The sequence below is a fragment of the Chanos chanos genome, chromosome 9, assembly GCF_902362185.1.
Source record: "Chanos chanos chromosome 9, fChaCha1.1, whole genome shotgun sequence".
In the NCBI taxonomy this organism is placed as follows: domain Eukaryota; kingdom Metazoa; phylum Chordata; class Actinopteri; order Gonorynchiformes; family Chanidae; genus Chanos; species Chanos chanos.
This window is the reverse complement of record NC_044503.1, coordinates 42,709,444-42,735,084: the sequence shown is the minus strand read 5'-3', so window position 1 is coordinate 42,735,084 and position 25,641 is coordinate 42,709,444. Positions and strand designations below refer to the sequence as shown.

Genomic DNA, 25,641 nt, shown 5'->3' with positions numbered 1-25,641 from the left:
CACAAGAACTGATCAACAACAACTCTGAAGAAACAATTTTCAGTCAGTTGAAATGCATTTGGAAGTTTTACTGACAATAGTAGCATATCGCTCTCGTAGCATTATTCATAGTATACGTAATCATATATTATTAGAGTTCAAGCACTGAAGAATCCTCACTTTGAAATGACCGAAGTTTGACACAGTTACCTAATTTACGATGGTGGATGAACAAATTGCATGTGTTCTCATCCATACTCGATGAAACTGTTATTGCAACTCTTCCAAAGCAGATTCTCTTGTGAAACTGTTCCATTCATCCGGGATATTTCCACGGTCTTTGAATTTATATCCATACTTTTGCTCCCATTCTGACTGAAACTTACAGATGAACCATTTCCAGTAGCGCTGCTCACTGCCATCTGCAGTAATGCTCCATGTATCGTATGGGTCTCCAGCATCCCTGTATGTCTTGAAGGGGATCCATTTATCCTTCTTACGAGCAAAGAATTTTGCATCACTGTTAACTGATGTGGTACAAAAATCTACAGAAAAATGGTCTGTGTTATGATAATGGTAGCCAGCCAGAGCCTCACAGCGATGAAACCTAACGCTGTGTCTTTTATCATGGTTGGGGATGGTGTTTGTGCAGATGGCTTTGCAGAAAGGACACTGGGCCCAACATCCCTCGACCTGCTGAAAAAGAATTTTGGTAGGTTTCTCTCTCAATGCCTCCACATCCATCTTTTCGTCCTTAACCATCTCTTCCAGGGATTTGGCCATCATTTCTTTAAAGAACTGCCAGTCTTTGATGTCTTCATTTTCAATGCAATGCAATTCATTTCTCATTATTGTAATGAGATGCCCCACATTTCTACAGAACAAGTCAAGCCACATGCTTGCATTGCCTGCCTTTTCATCCACTTCTGTAGTTACATCTGTGCTTGCTGTTAATAACTGATTTTTCATGGTCTCCAGGCTCTCCTGATGGATTGTGCCCAGTTTTTTGGTATCACAACAAAATTCATCTACCTTTTCCTGGATAAATCTTTCAAAGTATCTCTTTGGGTAATCAATATACTCCTCATACATGCTGAAGTCCTCCTGAGTTGCCAGATGTTTTAGTATATGATTTTCAAGATTTGATCGGTTGCCACTGAGAGCTTGGTTGTTGAGCTTCAACTCATCTGCTATCTGCTGACTGAGTTTCTCATTTGCTGCCTTCAGAACCTCTGGTGTGATGTGGTCACACAGAAAATCAACAAATATTTTCACAGAGCTGGCTCCTTTGCAGTAGTTTTTGAAAGATTGGAAATATTTGTCTCTTTGACTTTGCAGATATGTTAGTGGATCATTTGCAGTCTTGAATTCCTCATGCATCTTCTGAAATCTTGAAACATTTTTGAGACAAAGATAGACCGACAAGTCCACCCTAAATTCTTGGGTGAATTTATGAGCATCTGGTTTGTCCTCAAATGCAAGAATGTCCTTTTCAATATTTGATAAAATTTCATAAATGAAGTTCTGATCAAAATCCTTCTTGTCATTTTCTTTGGCAGTGATGTATTTGTTGACTGCATGAATAATATCATTTTTGAGAACCTCTACATCATGTCCTCTGCCACGCATCCAATCCAATGTCCTTTGAAAGACATTTTGCTGAATGTGTTTTTTTGGATCAAACTTAAACAATCCTTTTTTAATTTTGTCTTGGATGCCTGGTTGTTTACGGAACTGGCTTAGGAGGACTGATTCCACTACAGCTTTCACATTCAGTGGCTCCTCAGGGGGTTGTGATTTCAACACCTCAGCTGTCCAGTTACTCCAGAGATCATCAAACTTCTTCGTCACCTGCTTATCTGTCAGTTGCTGTGTTTTAAGTTTAGATGCTAGGCGTTTGCTCTGCTGTGTCAGCTCATTTGTGTATTGGGTTTTCCTCTTGTCCAGCTCTGACCTGTTTTGCTTGGAGGTGAGTAATTCCTTACATTTTTTCAGAGTCCCATCAATGAGCTCACTCTTCAGGCTTTCAAAACGCTTGTCAATATTTGTCTTCCACTTTATGAGGGTCTCTTTGTTTTTGTCTTCTTTGAAATACTTCTCTATCTCAGTCTTGAGAGGTTCATAGACTTTGTCATACTTTTTCATCAGATCTGCAAAAGTCACATTCTGAATTAAGTTGCTAGCGATCTGATTCTCCAGTTTTGTCAGAAGGCTCAGGGAAAATTTCCTCAGGTGCCATGACCAATCTCCATACTTACTTTCCAAAGAGCTGTACACCATCATTTCAACTGTGTTTTTGAAGCTGAACACAAAGTTCTCTTGCAGTAGTGCAGTCCAAAGGTCAGAAACTCTATATTTGAATTCTGACAGTGAGGAAAATTTACATTTCTCCTGCCATGATGCAGCTGTTAGGAGCTTGATCTTCAGTTCTTGAACATTCTGGCTATATGAGGGATTAGGTGGGGCCATGGGAGGGTCTCCCTGTAGAAGATTTTTGAAGTAAAAAACTTGTGTTTCAATGTCAAAGTGTATGACATCACTGAAGCAAGTGACACCATCAACATTCTCCTCTTTTGCTGCCAGTTGAGCCATTTCATCCAGTCTCTCCAGGAGACGTCTCCTCCCCTCAATGTTTTTATCTCCAGCTGATCCTTCCGCAACATTCTGGTGCACAAAAATGCAACTAGGTGTGATTTTAACTTGTTTCATTCGCAAGAAGGCCTGCACACAAATCTGAAGAATGTCGTGCATCTCAGAAGGGTTCTCCCCCATGATATTGATGACTGTTGCGTCGCCAAGTCCGATGATGAAAGTGGCAAGCTCGTTGTCATGGCTCAGCGATATCTTTGTACTGAGTTCTGGAGATCTGAGTCCCTCTGTGTCCACAATGAGGACAAAGTCATATCCGAGGTCATTTCTAATGCTGGAGTCCACTTCTACTAGCTGCATAAAGGCTCCGCGTGTACATCTTCCAGCGCTCACAGCAAACTGAAGACCGAACATGGTGTTCAGCAGTGTGGATTTCCCAGAGCTTTGAAGCCCCAAAATGGACAGAACAAACACCTTTTTGTCTCCAAGGGTTTTGATGAGCTCATCCAGGACAGCGTTAATCCATGTTAAAGGCACATGGGCAGCATCCCCATCCATTATTTCTAGTGGATACCCAGAGAGCAGCATTGTCACCCCTATTTTTGGCAGTGTGGCATATTGTTTAGTATTTTTCTTAGCTTGTGTGCACATCTGAATGGCCTCATAGAGTTGACTGACCTCTCTCATAATATGCTGAAGTCCAACTGTAGTAGCGGCCATTTTGTCTGTTATTCTGTCCAGCTTGGTTTGCAGAGATTGTACAAGAGATGCTTTTTCTTTATCTTTGGATACATTTTTCATTTTTCTCCAAGTTGAGTTATAGTCCTCTTCAAGCAATACAAGCTCATCAGTGGTGAGATCATCTAGGAGGATCCTAAGCCACTGCAGCATGTACAGACGTGTGCCTTCAAACTGAGCAGGCGTTGTCAAGCATTCCAGGAATGATCTCATGAAGTCATTGAGAGGAGTGGCTTCACGAAGTTGTTCCTTACGGATCTTGGTCATCTGAGCTGAGATTTTACTCTGCTGCTGTTCGATACTTTCCTTTTCTCTGACTTGCAGTCGATACTGCTCTTTGTTCTTGTTGCACCAGTCATGCCACAGTTTACCTTGCAGTGGTAAAATCCTCTCCTTCAGGGTGGATACATCCTTCACATCTTTCAGAAGGCACATTAATGTCTGGGCCTTTTCGTACCCATCCTTGCATGATGGCTTATCCTCGTCGACTATGAACTGCAGTTTCCTTGCCTCTTCACAGCACCTTTCAATTGTTGCAGTCTGTTTATATTTACTGATGCACTGTTTGATGCTTGAAATCAGTTCCTCTGTAAATTTAGCCTGATTCCTGTTCTTTGCAGCTAGCCTCACCTTTGTGGGTTTTTTTGACGGATGAATATTATCCTTACCTGAGAACAAGCAGATCAAGGGGACAGAGGACTTGGACAGTTTCTGGGAGACCTCTTTGGCGGTTTCACTCAGAGGGTGCTCTGAAAGTAGAAGCACATTGACTGTACTCACTGCCTGAAGAAACTCGAGTTGTTTTGGGTGTTCTGCTGCATCACCATGAAGGTTCAGAAAGGCCACACAGTCATCAAATACGTCGTCTTCCTTTCCTCCAGGACAGTACCATGCAATCTCCACAACTCCATTCATGAGCAGGCTGTCTGGAGTGCTGCCTTTGCAATGACGGTGGAAGAACACACTGTGCTTCTGTTCGCTAATGACACCATCCAATATCTGGGACTTGGAGTTGGAATCAGAAACTCCCAATCTAATGAAGGAAACAATTGGCACTGGTGTGTTGAACATTTGTCTGTTGTAGTACTTCCCACAGCCACTAGATGCAGTTTGTTTTTTGCTATGCCATGATTTCCTGATGTGTCGGAGTGCCCAGAGAGGGAATTCCACTTCATCTGTACAGGGGTTAGGTACCAAGAAGGGTAGGCTAAACTGACAAGCAGAGAGTTTCGTAAAAACGTACTGTCGCAGGAAATCATTGGAGCAGTGGAAAATGGCCATGTGCACATCCATTGGGTGAATTTGTGCCAGTTTGACTCTCACCACCGTGTCTGATTTATCAACAAAATCAAAGAAGTCATCATCATCATCATCATCTTCAGCATTTGCACCATCCTCCCCAAAATCCATGTTAGTTGCCTCAGGTTTTACAAACAGATACCTGGCTCTGTAGTCCAATGTCATGAGTTTGTAGAGATAAAGGGAGCTCAAGTCTTTCTCTGTTTTGGGCTCTTTTATACTCAGAGATAATTTGTCTATGAGAAGAACATTAGATTTTATCATCTTTTTGGGGTAGGAGTCTTGGAGGCCCAACTTCAGAAGCAAATCCATAAAGCTTCTAGTTTTTTCACTTTTGTTATTCACTGGTGTATTCTGCTCATCGGTTGTCTGAACCTCAGTTAAAGGTGCCACTTGCTTCACTAGTATATTTTCCAACTGAGAGACAGCCACCTCGACTGTTGCACTTCCATCACTCATCTGGGTGCCGGTAATGATGGAATGTAATGCCCTCTCCAGGGACTCCCAATCATCATGGCTTTTCTCAATCACTGATTCAATGTGAGTTGAAAGATTGTTCTTCAGTTGTGTTTGTATGAGCTGCAATCTTTCTCCCTTTTCTTTGGGTGAAATCGTGATGTCTTTGTCAGTGGAAACAGTCAAAGCTGTCTGCAACAGGTAGGCCTGAGCCCTAATGGAACACTGTTCTTTTAGAGAGGAGTATATGCTAAATGCTTTCTGCAGTTCAGACTGTAAGAATATGATTTCATTCATATCCAGAACATGATTAAATGTCTTATATTCTCTGCGGTATCCTACGACGGTGATTATGGATAGTATCAGCAGTTCAGCTTCCTTTTGATCATTTTCTGCCAAGGAATTACAAAATGAATTCAGTGAGAGGGTTACAGTGTTTGTAGCTTTTTTTTTTGCACTGCGATCCTGTTCAGAAGAACTGAAGGCGTGTCTGCTGTCCTCCAATTCCTTTTTGACACACTGCAAGATTCTGTCTAGGTCTGAGAATTCAGACACCAAAACTTGTTCATGGAAGTCTTCTTCAGTGTGGTAGGCCCAATTCACAATTGTCTTTCTGTTTGGGAAGTTCCCCAGTTCATAAAGATCAGGTTCCAACAGAGAGCGCATCAAAATTCTCAAGTCTACAGCTGGGGATCTGCTGTTAACTGTAACCACTTCAAACAGGTACTTGTGAAGTGTCTCATTTGAGAGACATTCCAGAAACCAGGTTTTGTGGGATCCTGTTTTCTCAAAGAGCCTGGTTTTTAAGTCCAACAACTGTGTCAAGTAGGATCCACAGTCAGAGGCACTCCACCCCTTTACTGACTGAATCAGAGTTTTTGCTTTTTCCACTTCAGAAAGAATGTTCTCTCCCCACACCTCTTCAACGGTTTCTTTAGTGATATCTGCGTATGCTTCCATCAATATTCTGCCTAAATTGGACACGTCTTTGAAATCACCTCTGTGAGAAGCCATCACTATTTCCCAGACAGGAATCAGGGTTGTTCCTCTGTCAATAACACTCCAGGTTCTGTTATTAGCAACAAGATGGGATTTCCACAGCCAGTGATCATCAATCTCAGCAGGACCACCAGTTTTACTGACTGACAGCTGCACTTGACTCATCAGGTCCTCTCTGTGTTTCCCAGTGAAAGATCCTCTCAGCTGTGTGGAGGATGCTGTTGCTTTGCCTGAGATAGATAGCGCACCAAATCCGAATCCAACACAAGAGTAAACTTTTAGAGATTCAGAAGTCAACTTTTTTACCTCCGACAGATCTTTACTTCTGAAGCCTGAGGCAGAAGCTCTCCACCAGAAAACTCCACCGAAGTGTAGAGGGCCCTGGTTAACATGGGACCCAAATCTCTCATAAAAACGTCTCACTTTGTTGGTTTGTGTTTTGCGGTCATTCGAATGCAAAATGACCTTCTCAATTTCTTTAAGGGCATTAACAGCCCCAGTGGAAAGCTTGAGTTTATCTCGCTGAAAAAATCCAGATGCAAGGGGGATGTAGTTGTACTTTGTGTGGAGGATGAAGGACTCTTCTCGTGAATTTGAACTTGTTTCCTCTGTCTCGCTAAATTGACTTTTCTCCGCTCCAAAGCCAAAGCTGAAGCCTTTGAATCCAATGTTCAATGAGCAGCTAAAGCTATAGCCTAGTTTCTCCATGACTTTGTGGAAAACTGTTTCAGATTTGTGGGATGAAAATTCTTTCTGCTCGTACCTGGTATTTTGCTTTGGGCCGGTAAGTGAAAATGAATCTGGAATCTCAATGAGCTGATCTCTTTTCACCAGGAAGTCTTCAGGATTCCTGGTTTTGTAAACCCCTTCCAAAGCCAGACCCCCAGATGCATTCTTCAGAACATCCTTATCTGAAATCATCTCGGATGAGAGTGTTGAACTCTGTACAATGTCCAGCTGTTTATGCAAGATTTCTATGACATCCTTCAGAGTTTGACCGGTGTTCATCCAGCTTTCCCTCGGGACATTGAAAGCAATGCGGATCTTGTCTTCCATGTCTTTTACTTTAGCATCATTTCGATCTTTACCCTCCTTAAACAAATTCTCAAGCTCCATTAGATTTTCCTTAACCCGCGCTATATTTTCTTTGAATGACTCCATTCTGGCCTGCTAACACTTTTCAAGTATTCTTTTATCTTCTCAAAGATGTCTGATTGGTCACACGTTATTCTTCATTTCCTAACTGCAGATGTTGTCAAGGTGTTATTCCATAATTTCCTAACATTGTTTCACCTCAAATATACAGTACCACATGTGTCTAAAGGTCTGAATTTCAAAAGAAATAAAATGAACAGTGTCTTCAATGTGTCTTCCACAATGATTTTCTTCTGTGTTTCATATTTCCTGGGGGAACAAAAATAAATTGATAGAAATGAAATTTAGTTGTAATTAAATTTATGCTTTCAAATACAAGGTGTAAGTATATTATACAATTTTATTTTCATTTAATTTACTTTCAGCTTGAAACAATCCTTTTTCATCCCTCAAGTCATCACTTTATACTTCTGAATGTTGCCATTATTTTAATCGTATTCAAAAACAGGCCCCATGACTGTATTAGTGAGCAAATTCATACATTACCATCATTTGAACAGTAGTCACATAAAATGTTTCCAGCAGTTTTTACTAATTTATGATGTAATATAACAATTAAGTTTTATAACTGTACTATCTTGTTACCCTTAGCCCACAGTTGAGCGGAGAGCTTTGTTGTTGTTATTGTTGTTGTTGTTGTTTTGTGAACAATCTTGATGACATATATAGATGGTTCCAACAACAGCACAGGTGACCACATTATGCTCAGTGAATAATGCTTAGCACGATGCTTAGCTTAACACAGAGACATTGGCAGAAACTACACTATTACGTATTTATTATACATGCAGTTTCTGCAGAGCAAGCTTTAATTCCTGAACTGCCCTTCCTTGGCCATTCTGTCATGTTTAACTCTTATTTGTCACAATCTTCTGTTAATATTTTCTTACTGAACTTTATTAATAACCTTTTAATTTTTATTCACTTTATTGTTCCCAACATTTGCACTTTTCAGCTGCTCAGCCATGCTCAGATCATTTGCCACATATGGAGGTTGTGTGCTGGTTAATCATTAAACAGGAGTCAACAGTCACATGATTTACCTTCACAGATGGTGAGGGATCATGAGTGATGCATTTTTCCAAGGAGAATGACCCCAGTAAGGAGCTCTATCCCCAGGCAGACACGGTGGGATTCCTGCAAGGAGAGAAAGTGTTGATAGTGGGGAACAATGGGACATATGTACAATGTGCTCCTGCAGCCTCTAGGCCAGGACTACTCAACATGTGGATCGTGGGCCGTTTTTGCGTTCCCTCCCAAATGACATTATTATTACCTATTATTTATTATTACCAGTGCAATCAGGAACCATTTTTACTCTCATTCCAATGATGAATTCTTTCCTAAAGCCCTGCTTTTGCGGTATATGGTGACTATGAGCCTCAGGGTATACCCAGTTAGCCTGGGGGGGGGAGGACAATACACCTATGGGTAAGGCCCTCCATGAGATTTCAAATTGTTTCAGATATGTTTTTTTGGGGTAACCAGTAGAGGGCGCTGCCTGTTGATTGGGGGGATGTGCTGCTGCGAGCTAGTTGCTTTTCCATATCATTACAACTGGCAACCTGACGAAGCAGCACGGTGTTTTGTGAGCTTTCTTTAAACACTATATTTCTCCACTCTTCAGGAGTGTAACACTTTCATACTGTAAAATGGGCATTTCTTTTCCTTGCTCTCTAGAAACAGTAAAAACAAACTGGTTTCAATCGCTGATACTGCATCTTAGATCACCAGCTCAAGCCTTGTAAATCTGACAACCTTTCATGAACAAGCTATTCAAAGGAAAGCACATTTCATCACGGCAGCTGGACAGTGACTGGGACACAGATGTTTTTAACTGCTGCCTTCAGGGTGGCGCTATCACTTTCCCTTTGCGGGACTGCCCAAATTAAAGAAGGTTTGTCCCGTTAGCCATTGATTTGTAAAATGGATAACATCCCTTGTCTTAAATGTGCTAATTCTGGTGATATGGTCGCTCTGTTCATTTATGTTTTGTGTTCTCTGTGGGTTTTTGTTCTGACCCCGAACTGTGGAAACTAACTTTCCTTGAGGACAATACCAATGCATTATTATTGGTGATAGTTTACACTTTGTATCAGTATCAAGTCTCTTAGATATTGTGGTAAAATTGACCATTTGCAGCAGATCAAGGTAAGGTGAAGTCTTGACGGTTCTAGTATTAGTTATCTTTGCTTTTTTTCCCCTCCTCTCTGTTATTCCCAACATTAGCATTTTCTATCTTTGCAAATGTTCAGATCGGTACATTTCAGATCAGATTCAGGTTTTGTGCTGATAAATCATTCAACTTGACTCAACAGCCACAAAATTTACCTCCGCCGATGGCAAGGGATTAGGTGTGTTGCGTCCTTCCAAGGAAAATGGCAGTGTTGAAACAGTCCAGCCCTAACCCAAGGGAGACAAGGAGAGAAAGCATTGGTTACCATGGGAATGGAAGACTAAATTATGTAATGTGTGAAAACCAATTCTTCCGCTGTCCCAACCGTAGTAAATGTTATACCTCTCATATTGTGCTCAGTTACAGTGTAATTTGAGTGATCATCGGTGACAGGCGTACGCTTAAGTTTAAGCAATGTGCTTCTTAAAAACGTCCAAAAATTACAATTTCACAATGTAGCAACATTTGTTGTGTTTCCGGTCAAAACTGATAAAGCTTCACTGGACATAGACGATGATCTGATTTTGATTAGGACCCTTTGACAACTTTGTTCCTCATAATTATCAAAAGTTATACACATCTCTGTACATGTATAGTTTATAGGCCTCTTTTAGATGAAATTGTACCACCTGGTTTAATATAGAGGAATTCTCTTTTTTTTTTTTTTTTACAAAATTTAGAATTTGGCATGTGTTGTGTTTCCTGTCAAAAATGACCAGCCCAATTTTGCTGATAAAGAAAACACACCTCTTTTCATATAAGCATTCATTCTTTAACCATCTCTTATTATGTTTAATAATAACAACAACAACAATAATAATAATAATCATAATAATAATAGGTTTATTTAGAGCTCAATATCACTATTTAGAGTCTCAAAGGGCTTTACATACGTACATATTTTTTTTATAGTTAATGGTGCTACTATATTGAGTACACTACGCAGGGTAGAATTTACGCTGTCCGTAAAAAAGCTGTAAAAGCTTTATAAAGAGAATCAGAACTGTTATTGATGTGGATCTTAAAGTCCCCCAGTGTCACGATTTTATCCACTCTAGTTAGAGTAATCCAGATAACTGCAGAGAACTCATCTAGAAATGGACTGCAGGGCCCCAGGGGATGACACAGCACTGCTATGAGAAAAGACCAGGTGGTGCAGGATTGCCTCACGGAGAGGAACTCAAAGGAGGCAAAATTAGGTAAACTAAGGGTGTTAGGAGTAGATTTAGTATTATAGATTAGTGCTACACCCTCATCTTTCTTTGCTGCCCTTGCAGCATAGGAGAAGGAAGAGTTAGGGGGTAAAGCTTCATTTAAAGGGAGAAAAACGTCTGGCTTTAACCAAGTTTCACACAAACCCATCAAGCCAAGGCTAAGATCACTGATCAGGTTGCCAACAAGCAACGCCTCTGACATTGATAAAACCTAACTTTAGCGTCAAATGGAAGTCCGCTGACTCTGCTGAATAATTTTTGGCTATAAAATGCATACCCATCGTAGATGTGATGTCGATCAAAGTCTGTCTATTGTAAGTGATCATGACGTTCAAAAAATGTAGCGTTATAATATATTATAGCGTTAAATAGGATTGTTGCATAAAATAGTGTGAATAAATGTACAAAAAAATTCCATTTAAGGAAGACCTCACAGAACGAGAGCCGTCTTGACGGCGCGTTACCATTTCCAGACATGTCATAGGATGAACATGCCCAACTCACATACAAAATCTTCGCTCATAATTTGTGATTAAAAAAAAAAAATACAGTAATCAAATAGGGACGACAATAACCAAATCATGTATTCGATCAGTATTGTAATCTTGCCAAACTATGGTCAGTTAGGCGTACTTAAAGCAGTAATATGTCAATATACTGTGAAGCTTTGACGTGAGTCATTTGTGGTTCGATAGTGTTTAACAGGTTTAAGAGAAACATATAAACATCATAGCGGTGACCAGCAGGTCAAGCTGTTAAGATGCTCTCATGGTTTCAAGTTAAAAAAAAAAAAATTCAAATCCGTTATAAATTTCTTTAATTTTATGATCAAAAATATATACTTTTTTAAAAAATCTATTTGTTTTCTTTCCCTCAGAGGTAAACATTTTTATGTTTTCCGATACGAAACGGGAAATCAGGATATAAAGAGAAAATACGCTAAAGCAATGATAAAGTGCTGTCTGTTTTAGTCACGGTGCTTCAATCAAAATAATGACATTTTTACTCACTTGTCCTCTTTTCAGGAAAAAGCAGGTGAGGAATCAAATAAGGAAACCCAGACATCTCATCCCGTTAGAGTCCTTTTGACAACACTCGTCAAACATGGTAACATTAGCCACACCCTGCATAAGACTGCGGCTAGTTCGTTAAAAAAGATTAAATGTCGGAAGTGCAAGCAGCACCTCTTTCTCTGCTGCCCACCTTCCAGGCAAACTGACTCTTAGTTATGCCGCCCGGAACTGAAATAAGGAAACGCTCTCTCACTTTCAGTTTCATTTGGACAGTACTGACCAAATATGGTAACAGCTCCATGGCGTGATTGTTCGTTCTTTACATAAGCTTCAGTGAAGTGGCATGATTTCCCGGAAGAACTGAACTGAACGTTTCATTATAAAACTCTGAGGTAACAGAGCTGTCACTTATAAAGGCGGACAGAGGACTTAGACGAACCTAATCTCTGCTTCATCTTTATATGCTTGCATACTGTATACAGGCATCTGCTGAGTCATCATTATTTGTGTGTACTTTGGATGCTGTTGTGTTTGTCTCTGTACATTCTGAGTTGGATGGCAAGTATAGGCCTCATTGTAAATATACCATAAGGACTGGAGTCTGTCAAGCCATTTAGTGCAATATCACCCAGCAATTCTTTAGGGGAATAAGATAATGAGTGGGGCAAATGAGATAAGAATCACAGTTTGACTGTACTGTATATTAAAATCTTAATCAAGTTTGGACACCCCTGTTACTTTTTAACTGCAGAACAACAGAACACTGACAAAACCCATAGAATTTGTTCTTTTGAAGATGGTACTTTTGGTTTGTATGAATAAACATAAATGCAATGCAACTTTTCTCATCTGGATTTGGTTGGCCCAGTAATGAAACCAAACGTATGGTAGGGATATATTAATATTAGCAAAGTCTTTAGAATTGGGTCGGTTTATATGTTTATCTGGATTTCTCTGAGTGCATGACAAAACTGAGTTAAAAAAAAAAAAAGTGACAGAAACCTTAAATATTTAAGGTAATTAAACTAGTTGCTAGTGTGTCCCTTCACGCTTGGTGTTTGTTTACTGTTGTGTCTGCATTTCCGTGGTTTGTGGTTGCGTGTTTTCCAGTAAGAAAAGGGAATTGTATAGTAGAGAAAAGTAATTCAAGAGAAATGATAGTTTAAAAGAATGCATCAGACAAAATAAGACCCTGATGAAAGAAAAAGAATGAAAATAAGAAATTCCCTGACAAGTTCTACAACAAGTTCAACACGTTCTTTAATTCACCAAGCTTAATACGTTCATAAATGGTCTACAAACATATTCTTTATGAGGCACACCCCCCATTCTCGCACTTTTTGTGTCCCCTCCAGGATTTTGTAGAGGTTTTTTTGTGTTATTATTCATGCTGTTGCATGTGTTGAGCACTAGGTGGCAATAGAGGTAAATGGATGAAGCGCGGTCTTGGCTGGGACAGTGACGTGTAGAAGAAGAGGCCTGGGAGGGGGAGAGAACAGACACAGAAAAACTGTCGGTGTAATGTGTGTTTCTGTGCCGTTACGGAATAAACGGAGAAAACGCACCAATACACATGTCTAGGACATCGTTTTATTAAAATGTAAAATAGGGTCATATATGGAAGTGTCAATAAAGTTTATTCACAATTCTTGTGAACGCACGTCCATTTACGAATGGATAAGGTTCATCCTGTTTATGCGGTAAATTTGCAATAATTTTTTGAAGTATGTTTGATTGTTTCTTAAATCTGACATGACAAAGTTGAACGATCTTTGGTCACACAAATGCTCCCGTAGGAGACCCACTGGGTACAGAGGACGAGTACATTCATGTGAAAGTCTCCGAAAGCAGATGGTCTCTGTCATTTTAAAAGAATTAGTGGAAATATTCCAGACTTCATGGCCTGTTGTTTCTTCCGCTTGATGTTAATGACTTTGCATCAGTTAATCTCGGAAAGATGAGTTTAACAGATTTTACATGTGTTTGTACCATTCACTGATACTACTCTGAAACACATAAAAAAAACCTCTCTTTGGTGAAATGACAGTTCACTCAGCCACACAGGGGCAGTAAAATCCAGACCTGAATAATGATCTGACCTGATTATCTATATTAGTGTCTTAAACTGCTGCAAAGTGTCTTAAAATACTTGAAATATGTAAATATATAGTTTACTGTCAGTTACAGATGTGAAGAGTAGTGTGATTTTCATCTGAAATTTACAATTTACAATTTAGCATTTAGGAGACGCTTTTGGCCAAAGCGACTTACAATCAGTGCATCAGTCGCATCCCTAATACCTCATAAGCAGACATCGCAATAAGACTGAGCGTCAATTTACTCCTTCGTAATTGCGCCCCTGGAATTCTTTGACAAACATAGAAACAAGACAAGGAAGGGAGGTTAGGCACTGGGGGATAGGTGGGTTCTGAAGAGGTGTTTTTTTTGAAAGACAAACATAACTCCACATCAGTATTATATAAATGTCAGCCTGTAAAAGACTAAAACCCTGATATCAGACAGTGTCAGGTTAAATGTGTAGGGGAGGTTCTCTAATGACTGTGTGTGTCAGTAGAGCAGTGTCAGGTTAAATGTGTAGGGGAGGTTCTCTAATGACTGTGTGTGTCAGTAAAGCAGTGTGAGTTAAAATGTGTAGGGGAGGTTCTCTAATGACTGTGTGTGTCAGTAGAGCAGTGTCAGGTTAAATGTGTAGGAGAGGTTCTCTAATGACTGTGTGTGTCAGTAGAGCAGTGTCAGGTTAAATGTGTAGGGGAGGTTCTCTAATGACTGTGTGTGTCAGTAGAGTAGTGTGAGTTAAATGTGTAGGTGAGGTTCTCTAATGACTGTGTGTGTCAGTAGAGCAGTGTGAGTTAAAATGTGTAGGGGAGGTTCTCTAATGACTGTGTGTGTCAGTAGAGCAGTGTCAGGTTAAATGTGTAGGAGAGGTTCTCTAATGACTGTGTGTGTCAGTAGAGCAGTGTCAAGTTAAATGTGTAGGGGAGGTTCTCTAATGACTGTATGTGTCAGTAGAGCAGTGTGAGTTAAAATGTGTAGGGGAGGTTCTCTAATGACTGTGTGTGTCAGTAGAGCAGTGTCAGGTTAAATGTGTAGGGGAGGTTCTCTAATGACTGTGTGTGTCAGTAGAGTAGTGTGAGTTAAAATGTGTAGGGGAGGTTCTCTAATGACTGTGTGAGTCAGTAGAGCAGTGTGAGGTTAAATGTGTAGGGGAGGTTCTCTAATGACTGTGTGTGTCAGTAGAGCAGTGTGAGGTTAAATGTGTAGGGGAGGTTCTCTAATGACTGTGTGTGTCAGTAGAGCAGTGTGAGGTTAAATGTGTAGGGGAGGTTCTCTAATGACTGTGTGTGTCAGTAGGGCAGTGTGAGGTTAAATGTGTAGGGGAGGTTCTCTAATGACTGTGTGTGTCAGTAGAGCAGTGTGAGGTTAAATGTGTAGGGGAGGTTCTCTAATGACTGTATGTGTCAGTAGAGTAGTGAGAGTTAAAATGTGTAGGGGAGGTTCTCTAATGACTGTGTGTGTGTGTCAGTAGAGCAGTGTTAGTCAGGTAGAGTAAGAACACAGCACAGTCTGTTATAACTACAGAAACAATCACACCTCTGCTGTAACTGACAATTGATCTGAACATGTTCATCTATTTCATCTCTTCACTTTATCTTCACGGTAAGAATCAACACACAGTATTTACTGAACTCTACTTTATATTTTATCATATGAGTGACTTGGTGAATTAGACTTGTCTGTGATCATTTGAGCATGTCTTACTATATATGTGTGTATCTCCTTTAAGAGGATTCGTATTTCAAATCAAACAGTCTCCAGATAAACATGAAGCAGTAATTTGATGGTGGAGCTGATTGTGTTAGTGATGGTGTATTAAATGTGTGTGTTAGTAATGGTATATTAAATGTGTGTGTTAGTGATGGTGTATTAAATGTGTGTGTTAGTAATGGTATATTAAATGTGTGTGTTAGTAATGGTATATTAAATGTGTGTGTTAGTGATGGTGTATTAAATGTGTGTGTTAGTGATGGTATATTAAATGTGTGTGTTAGTGATGGTGTATTAAATGCGTGTGTTAGTGATGGTATATTAAATGCGTGTGTTAGTGATGGTGTATTAAATGTGTGTGTTAGTGATGGTGTATTAAATGTGTGTGTTAGTGATAGTGTATTAAATGCGTGTGTTAGTGATGGTGTATTAAATGCGTGTGTTAGTGATGGTGTATTAAATGTGTGTGTTAGTGATAGTGTATTAAATGCGTGTGTTAGTGGTGGTGCATTAAATGTGTGTGTCAGTGGTGGAGTATTAAATGTGTCTGTTAGTCATGGTGTATTAAATGTTTTGAAAGTGAATTATGCTGTTTTGCCCTCATGGTGAAGAATCATCTCCCCTGTTCTCTTGTATGCAGTCAAAAAGAACAGTATTAAATGCTGACATAAAACACATTTTCAACAACAGCTGAGCATTTTTTTAATGTCAGATTAAAATAAAGAAATACATTTCTACTTTCTCTTCTTCATCTATTTAAACCAGAGGTGAAGTTATGATAGTTTACAGTCTGCTTCAGTAAAAGAGGAAAATTCTAGAGAATACCTCTAAAAGTCTGTGAGCACTGTATTTTCTTTCTGTTCCACTCCATTCTGATATTGATTATTTATTGATTCTACATGACTGATTTGATAGAATTGGTTCTCCTTTTACTATCACAGCATGTCTCATTGGTTTTACTCAGTGTTTTAGTGATATTTAAGATATTAGTTTTAAACCAGTTACTGCAAACTGTTAATTTCACCATAAAACCGAATTTCACACACACACACAGACACACATGCATGGGCACAAGTATGTAAACCTAAAATATAACATTATTTCTGAATATTTTTGAATTTTCATAATTAAATTCTTATACATACAGATTATGTTTCTGTCATGTACTCTGACTTTGAAAAAAAGTCAGAAAATAAAACGGAGATACAGAGACATTTATTTTATTTTAATTTTTGATTTATTTTAAATTATTTTTTAATTATTTTAATTTATGAATTATTTATGAATTATTTAAATTATTTATTTTAAATTCAAATTTGTCTCACGGTTTCACTTTTTTGTTTTTAATTATACCAGCCAAAAATTCCTCTGTCATTCACCAGGATGCTTCATAACTCCTTCAGAGTGAAATAGGAATCATCAGTGTGTCTCATTATGACACGAACTGTCTGGATATTTCTGTTCTCTTTAGAAATCTTAGAAATACATCTGAAGGTGTTTCTGCACTTTAAAAATGATTCATAGTCTGGATTACGTGGTCAGAGTCCCATGGTTGTCATTTATAACCAGTAAAGATGTGTATCCTCTGCTGTTTTAAAATGATGATTTTGTCTCTGTCGAGTCAGTTTAAGTAAAATACATCAGTGAAGAGGATAAACACAACACTTAACCTGTAGGACCATACAGAATCTGTGATGACCGGTCAGAAACAAAGTCTAAATACAAAAATAAACAGGGGCTTTTCTAGCTATTGAAATGATCAGGGGCCAAGTCCCAGGCTAAGAAAACTGGAGCGTTTCGTCTGGGTGGGAGATTTAATCTCCTGTGCTAAAATGAAAAGAAATTGTTTATCTGTGTCAGTCTATCAGTTTGACAAACTGCATCACAATTAAACTGAGGAGCCCAGACTCTCCAGACTTTCTGACAGTAAAACTTTTGTTATCATGTAAAACTGATTGGGATTATACAGTGGGACTCTCTGTTCTCTCCTCAGGTGTGTGTTGTCGTGTTGTCTCCTCAGCCTCAGGTGTGTGTTTGGGTGGTGTTGTGGTGTTGTCTCCTCAGGTGTGTGTTTGGGTGGTGTTGTGGTGTTGTCTCCTCAGGTGTGTGTTTGGGTGGTGATGTGGTGTTGTCTCCTCAGGTGTGTGTTTGGGTGGTGTTGTGGTGTTGTCTCCTCAGGTGTGTGTTTGGGTGATGATGTGGTGTTGTCTCCTCAGGTGTGTGTTTGGGTGGTGATGTGGTGTTGTCTCCTCAGGTGTGTGTTTGGGTGATGATGTGGTGTTGTCTCCTCAGGTGTGTGTTTGGGTGGTGATGTGGTGTTGTCTCCTCAGGTGTGTGTTTGGGTGGTGATGTGGTGTTGTATCCTCAGGTGTGTGTTTGTGTAGTGATGTGGTGTTGTCTCCTCAGGTGTTTGTTTGGGTGGTGATGTGATGTTGTCTCCTGGACCTGTGTATGGAGCAGTAGGAGGAAGTGTTTGGATCAACACCACCATCAGACCTGCTGATAAACCACTGACAGAGGTCAAATGGACATTTAATGGATCAACTGTTATTAGGTGTGACCCTAATGGTATCCTTCCAGAACCAGTTTACCGTGACAGAGTCAGACTGGACCCACACACTGGTTCATTAGAGTTACTGAATGTGACTGTGAGCGACAGTGGAGAGTACACAGTGAGCATAAAGAAAACTCTTAATGATCCAGCGCTGACAGACAAAACTACACTAGTCTTGATTGGTAAGAATCACTGCATCAGCACACTGGTCATATTCCACTTCCTGTTTTTCTTATTACCCTTTAGGGCCTGACTAATTAGTCACAGACAGATTTCTGAAGATTATTATTATTTAAGTCTGAATCACTGAACTCACACTGAACAAACCTCCTTTCATGTGGTCAGGGGTTATGACAGGGTGATGAATCAGGGACAGAGATGATTCAGTTAATTACCAGTGACATGAAAAAGCAGGACCAAATCTGGATTTAAGGGCCAGGTTTTGATCTCCTTGGGGTAGTTTTATGTGAATTATCTTTCAGTGGTTGTAGCATTTTCATTAGAAGTTTGAAACGGCACAGGACAAAATGAGTCTAAATTAATCATTTCATACAGTGTTTTTACTCCTCTGTCTGACAACACAAACACTCACTGACCACGTTCTTACAAACACATATGTTCTGGAGACACCTCGTTAGTGTACAGTTAGAGACCATGGCCCATCTGTTGTCATGCACAGTGTATGTTATCCAGCCTCTAGCTCTTCATCAGTGATACTTCATAGAACGGGGTAGAGAGCGACTGACAAACTGTGCATGCCAACAGACAGACTGTGGTCTGTAATTAGACACTCACACAGTGTAGGTATGAGAGAGGTTAGGGTGGTAGGTATGTGGGAGGTTCGGTAAGTAGGTATGAGGGAGGTTAGGGTGGTAGGTATGAGGGAGGTTAGGGTGGTAGGTATGAGGGAGGTTAGGGTGGTAGGTATGAGGGAGGTTAGGGTGGTAGCTATGAGGGAGGTTAGGGTGGTAGGTATGAGGGAGGTTCGGTAAGTAGGTATGAGGGAGGTTAGGGTGGTAGGTATGTGGGAGGTTAGGGTGGTAGGTATGAGGGAGGTTAGGGTGGTAGGTATGAGGGAGGTTAGGGTGGTAAGTATGAGGGAGGTTAGGGTGGTAGGTATGAGGGAGGTTAGGTAAGTAGGTATGAGGTAGGTTAGGGTGGTAGGTATGAGGGAGGTTAGGGTGGTGGGTATGAGGGAGGTTAGGGTGGTAAGTATGAGGGAGGTTAAGGTCGTAAGTATGAGGGATGTTAGGGTGGTAGGTATGAGGGAGGTTAGGGTGGTAGGTATGAGGGAGGTTAGGGTGGTAAGTATGAGGGAGGTTAGGGTGGTAGGTATGAGGGAGGTTAGGGTGGTAGGTATGAGGGAGGTTAGGGTGGTAGGTATGAGGGAGGTTAGGGTAAGTAGGTATGAGGGAGGTTAGGGTGGTAGGTATGAGGGAGGTTAGGGTGGTAAGTATGAGGTAGATATACTTCATAGAGTGGACAGAGAATGTGGGTCAAATGTAGGTGTTTCAAATAAAGTGGAGAATGAATGTGTACACCTTGTGTAGTGGACATTAGAAATCTAGACACCTGTTTTCAAATGTCAACTTTTGTTTCCTTTAAGGCAAATGACTGATCAGTACATGATAGAAATAAAAATAAATTAACAATTTAAACACAAACATTACCTAAAAAACATAAACATTACATGAGAGGATGTGGCAGTAGATGTCAGCTTCAGTATCTACTTTAAACCCAGAATCACACAGTGTGAAGGAAGGCACTTATACAACTCATCTATTACGCTTACATAAATCATCTATTATGCAGATCAGAGCTAAAGAAAACACTACACACTGACAATGATTATCTGCACACTACACAAAGACAATGTTACTCTATAGACTATACACTGATAATGATTCTCTGCACACTACACAAAGACAATGTTACTCTATAGAGCACAGATTTCCAGTGATATTTATTTATGCCTGGTTACAAAGTAAACTCACCTCCTCTCTCTCCTACAGAGAGAATATCTGGAGTTTCTCTCACTGGTCCAGCACAACCCCTAATAGAAGATCAACGTTCTGCTAATTTAACCTGTGAGGGAACTGGCTCCAACATCACCACTGAATGGATGAAGGATGGTCAACCTCTGTCTCCTAGCAACAACATCATCTTCTCTGCTCAAAACGGATCAGTGTCCATCAGTCCAGCGAGGAGATCAGACAGTGGAGAATACCAGTGTATACTCAGTAACCCTGTCAGCTCTGACACTGCAACCTACACAATGACTGTCAACTGTGAGTGTCACACACATTCACTTTACTGATGATAATTCAGCAAGACAGACACTATAGAAATGAACAGAATAACAGATTAACACCATCCCATGATGCCTCTGTGTTTCAGATGGACCAGAGAACGTTTCCATCAGTGGACAGAATGAGGTGGAGGTGGGGTCAAAGGTGACTCTGACGTGCTCTGCTGCATCCACACCTCCCGCCTCCTTCATCTGGATGTTGAATGGAACAGAAACAGGAGAAACTACAGCCTCATATTCCATAAAGAAGATTGACTCCACACACAGTGGGAATTACACCTGCACAGCCTGGAACAGTGTCACCTCACTCAACACAACAGTTCACCATCATTTAACAGTTAAAGGTAAAGTTTTACTGTGAGTTTACAAACACAGATCTGTTAATGTACTTTAACATTGTTGTACAGAGATTTTTGTGTTGACAGAGTTCAGCACTAAAGCGATAAACCTCCTGTTTGTCTACAGAGAGAGAGTCTCTCCATGGAGAAGGTGTCAGTGTGATCATCATTGGGGGAATTACTGTATCAGTGACAGTAGCTGTAGGGTCGATGTTCTGCTTTATGAAAAATACAATTGGGTGAGTGATCTTTTATTTTGTATGAGATCATTATTATGAATGTTGTTCCATAATTTTTTTAAGGAGACCATATTGAGGGGGGAGAGCAGTCTGTGTTTGTGGTGACTGGAATCCTCTATCTGTTACAAGGTCACAGATCAACTTAGGGAAAGAGATGTGAATCCCGTTACAAGCCAACACTGAAATCAGAGAAATAATATTCCTTTTTTCTTGTCCCCTTTTCACCCCAGTTTGGTAATGATCCATTCCTTTGTATTCCTGGTCCCTGGTCACAACCCCCATGCCAGCTAGAGAAGCGTTACTCCTTAGGACTATGAGGTGGTGGGCCATAGTGTTACTCCTTAGGTCTATGAGATGGTGGACCATAGTGTTACTCCTTAGGTCTATGAGATGGTGGGCCATAGTGTTTCTCCTTAGGTCCATGAGATGTTGGGCCATAACGTTACTCCTTAGGTCTATGAGATGGTGGGCCATAGTGTTACTCCTTAGGCCCATGAGATGTTGGGCCATAACGTTACTCCTTAGGTCTATGAGATGGTGGGCCATAGTGTTACTCCTTAGGTCTATGAGATGGTGGGCCATAGTGTTACTCCTTAGGTCTATGAGATGGTGGGGCAGAGCGTTACTCCTTAGGTCTATGAGATGGTGGGCTGGTGGTGTTTTGTCTCAGGAACAAGCAGCAGTCAGACTCCATACAGTCTTATAGTATTTACTTTGTTCTAACAGTGGATGGTGTAGATCAGATTAACTGATGGTAAATGAGATCTTATGTGATGTTCAGTTCAGATCATCCCACCTTCTGTAAGGTCTTCTTGTTCTGTGTGGAGTTATCATACTGCACAATGAGGACACCAGTCAGGACTCTCTCTGGTTCTGAGGTACAAAGTCACCAGTGTCTGTGGACTTACACAGTTCTATAGCAGGACGACATGGAGGCATTTTTGGAGGTTTATTGCAGACTGTTTATCCTGTTTAGGATCTAAACCGGTTTTTATAGTGGACTGTTTGACCTGTTAAAGGTGTTTAAACAGGTTGCTCTGTAACCTGAGGAATGAGCATTGATTCACTATTTTCACTAATTCACCATCAGTATTGATCAAAGTATGACTCCTGGAATGTGTGCAGTTCTCATCACTGTGAAAGATCAGTCACATAGCTGTGGTGTCATCAGGAACACTGACACTGGGAACTGTCATCTTAATCATTCTGTGTTTTAGCACCACCTACCAGTCATTTATTGGTGCAGTTAAGAAAGTTGCTTTGAGTGAGGTCACTTTAAGAGATAGCCTCTTTCTCATTGGTGGAGCTCAGGCACATGACTTGTGAGATCACACTGTGGTTGGCATTTTGTCACCAGCATTTACACTAGAAGGCATTGTTTAGTCCTGTCTGATAAATCTTTTCCAATCTGTTTTTGTAGCTTGGAATAACTTTGCTTGTAAGCAGCATGGTTCTCTTATGTTATATAGCTGTGTGTGTGTGCATATTTAGTGGGCTCATACACTTTGTGATGCTGTGTAATATAAGCAGATTACCACTGTGTTTGCCATACTGTTATAGTAGTTCAGCGGTTAGTGCTGTTGTATACTGTAGTTCATATTATAGCCTAAGCTATACAGTGTTTATTTGTATCATTCTATTGACATTTTTTTTTACAGTATTTGCATTTTATATACAGTTTGTAAGCAGATCTTCTTAATTGTGTTATACTGGATGTGCCAGCTTAAGACTACATACTTTTTTATTGTCATGTTAGTTTCACAGAATCGCAGCACTTAGAGAAACCACATGATTGGTCAAGACTTACAGGTAAAGACGACTAAACTTTATTTGTGCGCCTGGATCGTTATTGAAGCCTCTCAGTACTGAATGTTTAGCTATCTGTCAGTTCGTGCACAGTAGACAGGAAAGCAAGGGAACGGAATAGGAACAGGTCACTGATGGGGTTTGTTGCTCTGTTTGTCTGAAGAGTTAAGGTGAACATTTCAGTGTAGTGTTGGTCTGACTGTGAGAAAATCCAGTCAGTCTTCACAGATGGACCTGCACTGTCCAGATCTCTAAGTGTCAGTAACACTATAAGACAGATTGTAACGAACACTCTCTATTTCTCAGAATAGAAAGGGCTACAAACGCATAAAAGGTCTGGGCGGACTATTTGACTACAGCTGCTGGCAATGATAAAAAAAAAAAAACTATGCCGTCCTCTTTAAAATCACAGTAAGGACGCAATTCATATTACTATACACACAAACCTCCGTTGAACAGCCCGTATTTGTAACAGATTTGAATTAATCCGTTCACAGATCGATAAATCCCCATATTTATCCCAAAAGAAAAAGAAAAAAGGGCGTACCAAAGACTGCGCACGTTATTTATAAAGTGCACCCGACAGACAAAAAGACATTACCATACAATCAAACAACACAATTCCCCAACAAAAGTTCATGATTTACATTATATACAATCCCACTGATCCCCACCATAAAGTCCACTATATACATTGCACGTCCCAGCTTCGCAAAGCGCACAGGTCCTTTGAATAGTTTCACTCGCGGCAGCGTACCGACCAATGATACGCTTACACCTCTCCGAATGGGACTCAGTGGTCCTGTTTAAAAACCCCGTGTCTCACCCGTCTATACCAGGTTGGCGACCGCTTCCAGGATTTTTTGCCCCACAAAAGGGTAACAGAGGAAAAAAATGACCAAAAGGTGGAAAAAGACCGATTGTGTGCGTCCACGCCAACAAAAAGAGTAATCCTTCTCATGTGCGACACGTATCAACACAAATGTTGTCCAACCATGATCAAAAGGTGATGCCGCCTCTCGCCTGTGCCGCTTCTGCCTCCTCCTAACCTGCTGGCAGTACCTAAAAAAACTTGTCCCGTCCCACCAACACCTCCAACTGATTGGCAGTCCAATAGATGGGACCTCAGTCCTTTTCCCGTGTTTTTTCTTTTACTGCTCGCTATCTGATAGTCACATCCTCCGACTGTCTGTTTATTATTAAGAAGATTTTATAAAGAGACATTTCAATGAGAACACAAGGAGGAAAGGTAAAAAAAAAAAAAAAAAAATAGACATATTAAAACATATATATTTTTTTAATGGGTGACCATTACAAGATAATATTATTAAAGATTTTAGTTTGTAAATAACATTTTATCAGAGGCATCTTACCTGTTCAGATGTTCCAGAACAGTGTGTAAAGAGATGGCATTTTTTCACCAACCTCTTTATTCTGTATAAAACCTCAGTGAGTCCAGAGTTTCACTAACCTGTTTATTCTGTATGGAAACCTCATTGAGTCTAGAGTTTCACTAACCTGTTTATTCTGTATGGAAACCTCAGTGAGTCCAGAGTTTCACTAACCTGTTTATTCTGTATGAAACCTCTGTGAGTCCAGAGTTTCACTAACCTGTTTATTCTGTATGAAACCTCAGTGAGTCCAGAGTTTCACTAACCTGTTTATTCTGTATGGAAACCTCAGTGAGTCCAGAGTTTCACTAACCTGTTTATTCTGTATGGAAACTTCAGTGAGTCCAGAGATTCATTAACCTGTTTATTCTGTATGAAACATCAGTGAGTCCAGAGTTTCACTAACCTGTTTATTCTGTATGGAAACCTCAGTGAGTCCAGAGTTTCACTAACCTGTTTATTCTGTATGAAACATCAGTGAGTCCAGAGTTTCACTAACCTGTTTATTCTGTATGAAACCTCAGTGAGTCCAGAGTTTCACTAACCTGTTTATTCTGTATGGAAACCTCAGTGAGTCCAGAGATTCACCAACCTGTTTATTCTGTATGAAACCTCAGTGAGTCCAGAGATTCACTAACCTGTTTATTCTGTATGGAAACCTCAGTGAGTCCAGAGTTTCACTAACCTGTTTATTCTGTATGGAAACCTCAGTGAGTCCAGAGTTTCACTAACCTGTTTATTCTGTATGGAAACATCAGTGAGTCCAGAGTTTCACTAACCTGTTTATTCTGTATGGAAACCTCAGTGAGTCCAGAGTTTCACTAACCTGTTTATTCTGTATGGAAACCTCTGTGAGTCCAGAGTTTCACTAACCTGTTTATTCTGTATGGAAACCTCAGTGAGTCCAGAGTTTCACTAACCTGTTTATTCTGTATGGAAACCTCAGTGAGTCCAGAGTTTCACTAACCTGTTTATTCTGTATGGAAACATCAGTGAGTCCAGAGTCAGTGGGTCAGTGCTGGACAGTATGAGACAGTAAGAGTCTTTGTGAGGACTTCACAGATGTTAGAACAGCTGTAAACATCACATTCATGGAGCTGTTATGAGATGGACAATGTGTTATCATGGTCTAACTTTACCAAAACGTTCTTTTTAAAATCAAGAATTGACCTCTTTTGCTTTTTGTGACATAGTAAATTAATCATTGACAAACCTTAAAAAGGACACAGACCAGCCTTTTGACACTGTGTGTGTTTGTACGTCCACGTGTGTTAGTGAGTTATACATAATCTCTCTCTCTCTCTCTCTCTGCCTGATGTCAGACATTTCCAGGAGGCCAATAGGAAGCGGGTGGAGCTAGGAATTGTGGGAGGAGACACCTTGGTGTATTTAGAGGTCAAACTCAACTCTGAAGCCAATCAGAGAGCTCTACAGCTCATCTTAGGTCAGTGATGTCACTCTAGCTCCGCCCTTTCATGGACACTTCAGTTCCTCACAGTTCTGATCAAACTCAGGGTTGTCATGGAACTTGTTGTCATGGGAATTTATTATTATATATTAATGAACTTTTCAGCTGATTTATATTTTAATATTTCTTATGA

The 25,641-nt window shown here is 40.2% G+C and overlaps 1 protein-coding gene across 1 annotated transcript; it reads right to left on the bottom strand.

The window, feature by feature from the left end:
* Positions 1-249: 249 nt before the first annotated feature.
* LOC115821830 (interferon-induced very large GTPase 1-like) lies at positions 250-7,221 on the bottom strand. The gene is made up of 4 exons (XM_030785616.1): positions 6,824-7,221; positions 6,367-6,441; positions 1,710-5,275; positions 250-1,211 (listed from the first exon to the last, which is right to left on the bottom strand). Exons 1-4 carry the CDS (start codon positions 7,219-7,221, stop codon positions 250-252), a joined length of 5,001 nt encoding a protein of 1,666 aa, XP_030641476.1.
* Between the last annotated feature and the right edge of the window lie 18,420 nt (positions 7,222-25,641).

What these genes read in the sequence shown, in the direction of transcription:
- LOC115821830 (XM_030785616.1), bottom strand. Translation starts at nt 7,221, where the DNA reads ATGGAGTCATTCAAAGAAAATATAGCGCGGGTTAAGGAAAATCTAATG. An exon ending in GGCCCAAAGCAAAATACCAG is followed by an intron (nt 6,442 to 6,823) that starts GTACGAGCAGAA and finishes CATGTTAACCAG; the next exon opens with GGCCCTCTACACTTCGGTGG. An exon ending in AGTCCTCCTAAGCCAGTTCC is followed by an intron (nt 1,212 to 1,709) that starts GTAAACAACCAG and finishes ACATCACACCAG; the next exon opens with AGGTTCTGAAGGCAGCAAAT.